Consider the following 11377-nt stretch of genomic DNA (forward strand, 5'->3'; position numbering starts at 1 on the left):
ACACACACACACACACACCCTGGTGAGAAAATACGGAGAAAACACCCCAAAACTCCGTTACCGGCACTTATTTTATCTGTTAACAATGACGGTTTAAGTAAACTCCAATCCTTTCCAACAAAAACACAGTGCTTCGACTCTTCTGGGCCACTGAACTTTGACGGCATTATGACTTGAAACTTTATTGATTTAATTAAACGGACTCTTTCGTTAAAGCAAAACATCCGTCTGTGCTGCACAGAACCAGAATACACTGTATAGCAGTAGAGTGACAGAGGAGAATAAGGCTTTGTGTTTTATGCATAATGACGACAATGGAGGAGTGGGAATCCAAGGCATGCAGCTCCTTCTTCCGTCCCACAGTGGGCTGTTTGTGTGTGCCATGCAAGGCTGTAAATGATGATACTGACACCCCAGCATCGAGCCCCACTCATACTGGTACCGGGCTCCGTCTCCATCGAGTCCATGCAATAGCAAGGATGCGAGTCCTTTATTCTAAGGGACTTCTTATGAACTTAATAAATCCGGGCAGACAAATACGAAGCGCTGATTACATCACGGTGTCGAGAACGGAGATGAAAAATCATTGCATTGCAGCGCAGAAGAACGGGCTTCGTGAGAATAACACACGTCATCCAGGAGTTTCAAATCTATAGTCTATTTCAATATTTCCAAACAACAATTTGTAATAAAAAAGTAATTCAGCATCACCCCATGATGAGTCCAGTCTAAATCTACTCCACTTTGGCTCCAAATTGTTTCTCTGCACTCTTTGAGAGGAATGGACTTGTGTTACTGTCATATAACTAAAGCATAATATTGTTTCCATTATGGTTATTTCTATACAAATATTTGGAAACAGTAGGATATAATGGAGAAGATTTTATAATGGTATTTTCATATCTGTATGCTTAAACATGATCTTATTTTTTTTCCCTTTCATAACTCTGTGTATCATCTATACCACCTTTTTACCCATATTACCATTCTGCCATAGAAAAATAAAAGAAATGCTGAATAATATTAAATACGCAGACTTATTTTGCTCAGTGTACACATCTGGCCAGCTATCCTTAAACACGAGCCAGAATGCCAAATTCAAAAAATACATGAGCAGTAGAATTTGTGCACTGTACTGTACAGCATAGAAACATGAATCATAGAATATGTGGATGAGGTTGTCTTAAATTGTAAAAATAAACTTGTACATTTAAAACAAAGAAGTATTTTACAGGTAAGTATGACTATATGAACGTTGTAAGAACTTTTTAACTCAGTTTTCACATAAACCTTGATTTGACTTCTGCTTTAAAGATTAAGGCCATGATGGAATGTGTTTGGATTTTTTTGATTAAGCGACTTCTCAGCAAAGGGCAGCTTCTCACAAAGAGAGCTTGTTGGCCAGTGAACACGCTAATCCAGTGGCCCTGAGAATTTTCTATTCACAGATCCACAGTGAATTAGTCTACCGCAGGGATTAAACATCACATGTTTTCAAGGGCTTCTAAAAAAACATGTAGGGGGGGGAAGACGGAAGGCTGCGGAGGGCTTTTAGAGATTTTTTTTAAATGATCAAAAATGCTCAAAATTTTACATGCTCAATTGTTACTTAATATTTCGTGCCATGATCATACAATTATTTGTATATTTCAGATATGCTATGGAGAGTTTTCCTTTCTATGATAACATTTCCATGAGAACAATATAGTTACAGCCTGCCATGTGACACAGTTTTAACACAACTGCTATAAATACAAATTACGCAGATTTTAAAAGATGCTGAAAAATGCAAATATGTTCAAATGAAAATGTGTAATTACCAATGACATAAAAATATTTTTTATCATATAAAGAGGGTACACTTATGTACATTCAATATTTTGGTAGAAATAAAATAGGGGGAAATGCAGAACCTTCATAATTGTTGTCTTGAATCTGGTTATATTTAGCATTAACCCACGAAGCTGGGAAAAAACAGAAAGGTTCAAGTGTCCAAGAGTAAAACAAGGCAGTGAAGAAGTGTTTTTAAGAGCAGGAAATGCTATGTGTCATGAGGACGTGAACTGTATGCAGTTCGGGTCCAGCGTCATGGAATTGTCATTATGAAGCAATTGTTCTCATCGCTTGTACACTAAACATTGTTTATCACTTTTCATCAGAGAGCAAATGGATCCTCCAGCTCTGGCCCTCTCCCATGAGGGGATGTAGGTGTAATGTGCATAAAGTTGAAGCTCAGGTCACTTGAACACTAAACTCAAAGCCAAAGTTGGGCACAATGGATTAAATCACTGTCATTTACTGTGGATCTCAGCTTCAAAAAACAAAAAAAAAAATACATTTACATACAGTCATTGGGGGGGGGGGGCAGGTCCTGCTCTCTGGTGGGTCTGGGGTTCGAGTCCTGCTTGGGGTGCCCTGTGACGGACTCCTGTCCCATCCTGGATGTGTTCCCTCCCCCTCCAGCCCTGCACCCTGCATTGCCAGGTTGGGCTCCGGTTCGCCGTGACCCCCTATGGGACAAGCGGTTTCAGAGAGTGTGTGTGTGTGTGTGCAGTCATTAGCAGATATTGTTTCTGAACAGTGATTTATTTTTATTTTTTATAGAGCGCTCTTCTCACGCAGTGACGCAGAGCGCTTTAGCACAGGCATACAGCAAGAAAAACTGATACAAACAAAGAAGACAGTCAACTAATGGCTGCCATAATGAAGAACCTATTACAGAGCTACAAGTATACCTACTGGCCACCGGGGAAAGGAACAAAAACTCCCAACTGAAGGTTGAGGGAGAAAAAAACCTCTGGGGGTCCACGGGCCAGTGTTTGCCCACCCCTCCTGGTCATTCTAGAAAGTAATTGACAGCTCAGGGTGTATAAAAGTGTTGGCACTCCATCCTTGGGGGGAAATGGTCAACAATTAATACCTACAGTAAAGCTCAGGCATGCCTAATTAAATCATTTCAGTTATACTTTCAACAGTCACTTGCTTTTGCTTTAAATAAACCACTCTACTTGAGTCTGTGTCAATGAAGAGGCTTAAATACACGATTTATAAAAATGAAGTTTGTTCGTCCGATACTTCTGCCTTGTTACTTATAGAGCTGCCTGTTTGAGTCAGAATGAAAATACGAAGCTGCTCATGACAGTATGATACATATTTATGCAGCTGTAAGGAGATCTGGAGATAACTGGGTCTGAAAAGACGTTTTGCTTTGCTTCATGGATGTCGAACAGGATTCAGCAGTTCCGAGGATCTTGTCAATTGACTTTTTCCCCCACTATGAAGACATAATTTAAAAGGTTTTTTTTGTCTCAATACCATTATCACGAAAGGCCACTACTGTGGCTATTTCTGGAAGAGTTTAATCAAGAGAGCGTTGCTGTTGAAATGGTGGACTGATATTATTCCCCATGTTGGCTGGATTTGGAGCTCATCGAAAGCATGTTACTAGAACGCCGTACCCAGAGCGGCAGAGGTGCTGACAGAGCAGAACTCCCTGCAATCCTGGCTTGGAACAGGCAGCACGTGGGAGCAATGAAAGGGGAGGTTTGCTGAACACAGTATCATATTTAATGCTTATTTGTATGACTCGTAGGATTGCAAAAGAAAAATTCCGCAGTCAGTCGAATTACCTTTGACGGGTCATGTGAGTATCTAACAATTACATTATCAGGCTCAACTAGTTTTCTGTTTAATACCTAGTAGAGTTGCCTTCACAACTCTGCAAGAACATTCGGAATATCACGCCACAGTCAGACAATGGAAGGATGGGAGCAATATAATTACTTCTAAGTGCAGATTTCCAGATGTTACCAAGTCACACACAGGATGTGAGCTCACTGATGTGAAATGACCTCTTCGGCAAAACAGCTACACTGCGTTCCCAAGATAAACACACACGATATGCTTATATCCTACTGGGTGTGTGACTAAGAACTAAAAGCAAAAAAAAAAAAAAAAAAAGTTTCAAAATTACTCAGGTGCTACAGGCTGCATTCTGCTAAATTAAAAGACAAAATTTGCACTATGTACAGTAACAGTCAAAAGTTTGAGTACACCTGCTATAAACTAGTATTTATGAAGCACTTGGAACCTCATTTCCTTAAACTTGACCCTGTTTTCCCAAACACGCCAGTTCTCAGAAACTGAATGGAAGCATTTTGCTTTCCCCTTTCTTGTTGGAGGTGTTGGCCTGTTATACTGGTTACTTATTTTACATTTATTCATTTAGCTGATGCTTTTCTCAAAAGCCATTTAGTGTTAAAAATATAGCCATCTACCCTTTTATAGATTTGGGTAATTTTACTAGAGCAGTTTAGGGTAAGTACCTGCCTCAAGGGTACTTGAGCCAGAGGTAGTTTGTCAAACCTACAAACTTTGGGGCCAAAGGCAACAGCTTTAACTACTACACTAGCAGATTTTTGTATTATGCCTCATAATTACATGAGTCTAACAGATGTAGACTTCCTGTACTGCTTAAGTTCTAGAAGTCTTATTGTATGCCTTTCCCCCCCTCTCTCTCATGTATAGCTCCTCTATTTGCTGGGAGCAAGTACACCCTTCTCCTTTCAAGCTACTCTTGGAGCTCTGTGGGCAATAAGCCAGTTGAGGCATTATCTGAGTGAAATTGTATGGCTCTATATTTTTGCCGCGACAAAGCCAGTCTGCTGATTGGGCACCTTCTCTGGTCGGCTGATTTGTATGTCGCATGTCCATCCATTCAAGTTCCAGAACACTACCTGGATTCTCCTTGTTCAAACTCAAAGGCTCTCTTGCATGGGGCTTGCAGACATCCTAAGCATTCAGGCAAAGGGATTTTTTTTTTTTTAAAAAAAAAACCATTGAAAGTTGACTTGTGAATGGACTCAATTTCACCTGCACCATTTCATTAGCATTTTTCAACACTGGAATCCTGCCAAGTTTGAGAGTTTAACTGTTCCAAATAGAGGCACATTGTATAGTTCTAGATTAGAACCAACATCCAGTAGTCACATGTGCACATAGACCAAAGCTTGTTGGGTAGCTATAGGTGTATTTGCTGTGCAAATAACCCTCAAAAAAAGAGGCACCCAAGATCCATTTTCAATTTGACTTTATTTTTTTTTGTTCAGTAGAGAAGGCTTTGTTGTAACAAGCAGTAAACACCAGTTGACCAGAAGAGGAGTCCTCAAACCTGAATCATGCTTCCTTCACATATGTCCTCACAGCCACAACATCACCCATTATGCATTTCTGGAACAGAAAAGTACAAAAACCATTTACTTCATTTTAGTAAATTCAAAAGGTGCCTTGCCAAATAATTTAGTGATTCACCCATTAATACAGCAATGGATAGTTGTTACAGCCATTGCCTTTTGCAGTGGCAAAATCAGCATGAGCCACTACACTATTAGAAGACTTGATCAAGGAATGTACCTTAAAATTACCCTAGTAATTTACCTAGCAGAAGTTCTACAAGCTACTTTGAAGAGCATTGACTACATGAACACAGCAGGGTGTTCCTATTGGAGCAGTTGAGGGCAAGTACCCTACTCTAGGAGAATAAAGCAGAAATGGGATGCAAACAGATCTTCAGAGTGCAGAACCCTCATTAGAGGGATCTATACAATGAGTCCAACTTAAAGGGTTGGGAGCAGAACAGCTGAGGAATGTACCCAGCAGTACTGGGTATACTCCCATCTCACAGCTGGGAGAAGGATCGAGACCCAGTGTGGTTTGATCACTAACGTCCGAACATCAAAGACACAGGCAGGATGCGATCAAAGGCCAACTTTCGCAGCCTCAGTGGAGGCTGCGCGAGGAGCTGCTCACCGCCACGAGCTTGTCGTCCTGCACGTCCCTCTCTATCGTGGTGATTTTGTCGTCCCAGCGCTGCTTCTGCACCAGCTTGCAGTCCTCCAGCGTCACCACCGTCTGAAGCAGGAGCGCCACGTGGTCAGCACGGGGAAGAAGCGCAAACGCGAGCGACCGAGTTATTGAGATGTAACCCCCTCCCCCGGCCCTTCCAGACACTATGTGAAGCCCCCGCGTTGGACATGGGGGATTCGAACCCACCTTCGTCTTGCGATCGTCGGCCGTGGTCTCGTCGAACTCCTCGTTGAGTTTGAACTTGATCTCGGTGGACTTGAAGGTGCTCTGCGACTTCATGGTGATGAAGCCCTGCTCGTCCACGCTAATCAGCAGGTTCGGCTTCGCCATGTTGCCCATCTGCCGAGTAGCGAACCCCACACCTACCGGACGCAGCCGGCCAGTTACCACCACAGAGCGGGTTCGTTCGCAGCCCGAGGACCTTGAGACTCGGCCTTCTCGAACTCTTAACTCTAGCATTTCCCTTTAGCTCAATTAAGGTGAGAAACCCTACAAAACCTGATTACTGGAGAAATGGTTGTATTTCTGCTTAAAAAAATAATCCAACATTTACTTAGTGACTAAACGTTAGCACTGACTTAAAGTTTAAGCGTTTTACGTAAACATGCTTTTTTTTGCGCAAGTGGAAAATAAAGTTTCCCCAACATCAGCAGTTCTACAGTCAGCGAGTAAACAAAAACAGTCCCAACTCTACCAGCTCCTAGATGAGAAAAATGTGCACAATTCTCACCTAGAGCCTTCATGTACTCGTCGAAATTATCGCTGGAGATCATCTTCCATTTTCCCACGAACCTCTCAACCATGTTGACCAGCGAAGGGAACCGAACCGCGCCAGTGGACGCCCAGCCACAAGAGCAGATGCAAGCCAAGGAAAACAAGCACCTAAGGGCGGTCATTTTTTGTATTTAAATGCGCGTGGCCGGCACGTGACTTGCGATCTGCCCAATCGGGAGCTCGGACCTCAGGCGCAGGGGTTCGAGGGATTCTGCGAGGTCAGAATCATGGAGAAGTTCTGACAGGTTGCGGGTTGCTGTCCCCGGCGATGTTTTTTTTTTTTTTTTTTTTTTTTTGTATTTGTGCGTGTGTGTGTGTGTATTTTTCATATTAACAATGTTATAACACGACAAAACGGATGAGCTATGTCTTTAAAAAAGTGCAGTTTATTTGCTTGGTTGTGGTAATAGATGTTAATTCACCTTCATCAGTGCTGGGAGGATGAAAAATGTGTCGAAATTTCCTGTTGCTAAAGTTTCCTGTTTCATTACAAGGAAACACACACACACACACATTTTCAGAACCGCTTGTCCCATACGGGGTCGCGGGGAACCGGAGCCTGACCCGGCAACACAGGGCGTAAGGCCGGAGGGGGAGGGGACACACCCAGGACGGGACGCCAGTCCGTCGCAAGGCACACCAAGCGGAACTCGAACCCCAGACCTATCGGAGAGCAGGACCCGGTCCAACCCGCTGCACCACCGCACCCCCCTTTTATTACAAGGAAACATGATGTGTAAAGTCTGAATACTCTGGAAATACACACGAGGAGGCCCTGTGTATTTCCACGACAGTTTGCATCGTTATTTCCTAGAATAAATAGTTTAGTCTCGGCATATGTTCAGGAAAGCTGATAAAAATTTGCGCGTTGTGAGGAATTTTCCACACTTAAATGGGGGAAGGTATGCGGTGACAACGAAGATCTCGTATCCGCCCTCATCTTTACATTCAGCTCAGCCGTAGGGATGCGGTGCTGCACCCTATGGGCTCTGTCTCCCGAAGGCCTGGGAGCTCGAGACCTACTGGCAGTACTCATTATTTTACACCTCTCAACAAGTGTTTGTTGGGTCTTGATTTATTAGCGGGACAGGAATTCTGTTTTGGCAGTGGAGGCTAAAAAAAATATTTACTAAACTGAAGTGTGAATTAAAGACTATCTTTGAGACTGGATGAATTTCCAAGCGCTCGATAGGTTCACATGTGCAAGTGGTTCGTATTCTGTACTATGGGAAGCGGCTCTGCCCTCTGCCAAAAAGACTGATGGTACAAGCTGACAGATTTTGTTTCATCCCACAATCAGCAGAGTGCACCTGTAACACTTAAAAGCCCTGTTAACAGTTAATGGTTAATAAATGTCAAACCTAAATGAGTTTTTAATGTCCTAATCATTGTATAATAACCATCTTCCACAGCAAATCCTATTAAATTGCATGTGTGTACATACATATATACACATCAGTCAGGAAGAGATTTGTTAGAGTGTGCTCTAGAAATGTTAAATCAAGGATGTGAACCCAGAACCTTGTGGTTACAAGTCCAATTCCTGAACAATTTTGCAAAAACACAGCACTCAGTAGGGTTCCAGGACCAGAATTTGGCCTGAAGATGGCAGCAGAGAGCTTTACCATGAGTACCTTTTATTTACTCTTTTCTCACCGGTTCAGAACAGACACAAAGACCATGAGACCAGAAAACTTCTCCTGCCATGCTGTAACTGTTGAGTACTTGAAAACTATGGATGAACATCATTTTAGCCTTTTCATCAATCCTAGAAAAGGGTTTTCATGTCAAAGCGTTGAAAAGGGTGTTTTGTGCAGTCAATTGAGAGCACTGGGAATGACGTAATGCTTACAGTGGGTCTAATAAAGAGCACTTTGGGTAAGGAGCACCCTGACATCATGCAAAGAAATGAAATGCCTTAAAGCCATAGGACTCAATATTTCTGACTAATGAATTTGAAATAAACATTGTGCATGCCAGATTGTCCTGGCCCAGGGCTGTGCTGTTACGCATTTTTTTGGACAACTCTATGACATCTGTGCGATTATTTTAAAGACGCAGACGTGGCACTGCATGATATGAAGCTGTGCGGTGCTCATGGTGGGCTACACTGTGGGGAATCCTTTGTTTTGGAAATATAGGCATGAATGTCATGGCTATAAAACAGAGGATCCCGGTGCATTGAACTAAGGCTGATGGCAAGAAACGTACTTATGACCACAGAGCTACAGATTCAGATTTGAGGAAGGGATTTTTAATCCTCGATACTGTGTAGTCATTCTGTGTAGTTCAAATAAACAAAATATAATTAAAAAGATATGTTGCTGCTGTAATATTTTGGACCTCAAACCGGTATGGATTCGCTGAAAGTGGCCGAATTGAGAACAGCCAGTGATAAAAAAAATGGGTGACAGGAGGGGCCATGAAGATGCAACATTACTTTGAATTTATCCTTGAATCTGGCTCTTCAACAGACTTACCTATTCATGGAGTGTTAGAGGAAAAATATTGAATTTCTCAGCCTCCTGTGTATTTTTTTTTTTTATTTTGACAACAGTGTTTCTATCACTGGTTGGATAAATTTAGTCATTATCAATGAATTTTTAAAGAGATTGTATTGAATTAAGGGGGTGCGGTGGTGCAGTGGGTTGGACCGCAGTCCTGCTTTCCGGTGGGTCTGGGGTTCGAGTCCCGCTTGGGGTGCCTTGCGACGGACTGGCGTCCCGTCTTGGGTGTGTCCCCTCCCCCTCCGGCCTTACGCCCTGTGTTACTGGGTAGGCTCCGGTTCCCCGTGACCCCGTATGGGACAAGCGGTTCTGAAGATGTGTGTGTGTGTGTGTATTGAATTAAGAGGGGGGCGTGGTGGCGCAGTGGGTTGGACCGGGTCCTGCTCTCCGGTGGGTCTGGGGTTCGAGTCCTGCTTGGGGTGCCTTGCGACGGACTGGCGTCCCGTCCTGGGTGTGTCCCCTCCCCCTCCGGCCTTACGCCCTGTGTTGCCGGGTAGGCTCCGGTTCCCCGCGACCCCATATGGGACAAGCGGTTCAGAAAGTGTGTGTGTATTGAATTACTAATGACTTGCTTTATTTACTCTTTTCCAGAAGGAAAAAAATAATTGCTGGAGCACAGTGGTGATGCCTCACAGCTCCTGGGCTGTGGATTCAGAAATGAGGTTGATCCATGTGGGGTGCGTGTGGGGAGTCCGTGTTCTCCTAGTGTTCACATGGGTTTCCTCTGGGTGCTCCAGCTTCCTCCCACAGTCCAAAAACTTGCATTTCAGATGAACTGGAGACTCCAAGTTGCCCTTGTTGTCTGTGTGTGGTATTTCCTTGCAACGGACTGGTTTTTGTTCTAAGAGTACCACGCCTCACACACCATGCTTCTCGCATACGCAGCGTGACCCTGCATTAGAAAAGCAGTTACAGATAATGGAAACATCCATTTCAATTAATCAATTTGTGATCATAAATTTTGCAAATAGGATGATGTGTGATATCCTACTTATGCAACACACATTATCTGGCATTGTAAAAAAAACACAGTGAGCAGTATACATTTCTAATGTGCTGCTGCTGGATGGTGATGAATTGAAAGTACTGCTGTGTGCTGTTAAAAATGTAAAAAAATTGCTGCACAGATATACTTAAACACAGATATTACCATATGGCATAAACCTGTGGTTTTATGCCATTTCACTGTGTTATGTCAACCCACATATCATCACTAAAGCATTTAAAAACAGAACATCTCAATGTGATATTGTTCAAAGTAAAATTACCTAACGCATTTGTTATGTCATTCGGCACAAACAAGCAAGTATCACGCTCTTTGGCATTATAAAGTGAATTTTACGCATGTAATAAAATGATCAGAAATATAAATTCTTTGCCTTGGAAGTAAATATGTTCTGTTTCTGTTGACAGCTCATCAGCAACGTGGAGGGAGGTGTTCAGTGCTGAGGATCCATCTCAGGAATGTTTTAATTCCTTAGAGGTGCAGGTTGTTAACGTAGGATTAACTGTAAGGGATTAGTGGGTGGTTGGGAAATGGTGCACATTGAAAAGATATTGACAGGTCCTAAGAGATGTGGGTATGGGTTTATTGTGGAAATAACAATTGAATCAAAGTTAATCCCTCTGTGTTTAATTAACTGATGTTCTTAATCATGTGTATTGAACCTTGTTTTTCTATCGTATTTATTGTGTGCCAAAATATGTTGATCTGTTTGTCTCACAAAATACAAAATAAAATTAATTGTTGTGTAAGTCTTGGTGTTACACACACACACATTTTCAGAACCGCTTGTCCCATACGGGGTCACGGGGAACCGGAGCCTACCCGGGAACACAGGGGCGTAAGGCCAGAGGGGGAGGGAACACACCCAGGACGGGACGCCAGTCCGTCGCAAGGCACCCCAAGCGGGACTCGAACCCCAGACCCACTGGACAGCAGGACTGTGGTCCAACCCACTGCGCCACCGCACCCCCTCTTGGTGTTACCATTACCTAAATTTCAGTTATTGCAGACAAACAGAAACTCAGCTAGAGTGAACATGTCAAACAAATATGTGTTAAACTGATAATGCCATACTGGTGTTTTTTTTTTTAAGACTTGTGAATTGTGACTCAAGAAGCATGCTGGACGTGTGTTGAAAATTTAACTCAGTTTTCTGAGAACCTCATGGTTTCTTGCGTTTACTCATCACTACACATTGATATATGCTCACTGTAAGTGCCTTCCT

The 11377-nt window shown here is 42.8% G+C and overlaps 1 protein-coding gene across 1 annotated transcript; it reads right to left on the reverse strand.

The window, feature by feature from the left end:
* Positions 1-5072: 5072 nt before the first annotated feature.
* On the reverse strand, positions 5073-6760 carry fabp4b (fatty acid binding protein 4b). The gene is made up of 4 exons (XM_018762838.1): positions 6596-6760; positions 6052-6227; positions 5809-5910; positions 5073-5229 (listed from the first exon to the last, which is right to left on the reverse strand). Exons 1-4 carry the CDS (start codon positions 6666-6668, stop codon positions 5176-5178), a joined length of 405 nt encoding a protein of 134 aa, XP_018618354.1. The 5' UTR covers positions 6669-6760; the 3' UTR covers positions 5073-5175.
* Between the last annotated feature and the right edge of the window lie 4617 nt (positions 6761-11377).

Source organism: Scleropages formosus, chromosome 18 (genome assembly GCF_900964775.1).
Source record: "Scleropages formosus chromosome 18, fSclFor1.1, whole genome shotgun sequence".
NCBI lineage: Eukaryota > Metazoa > Chordata > Actinopteri > Osteoglossiformes > Osteoglossidae > Scleropages > Scleropages formosus.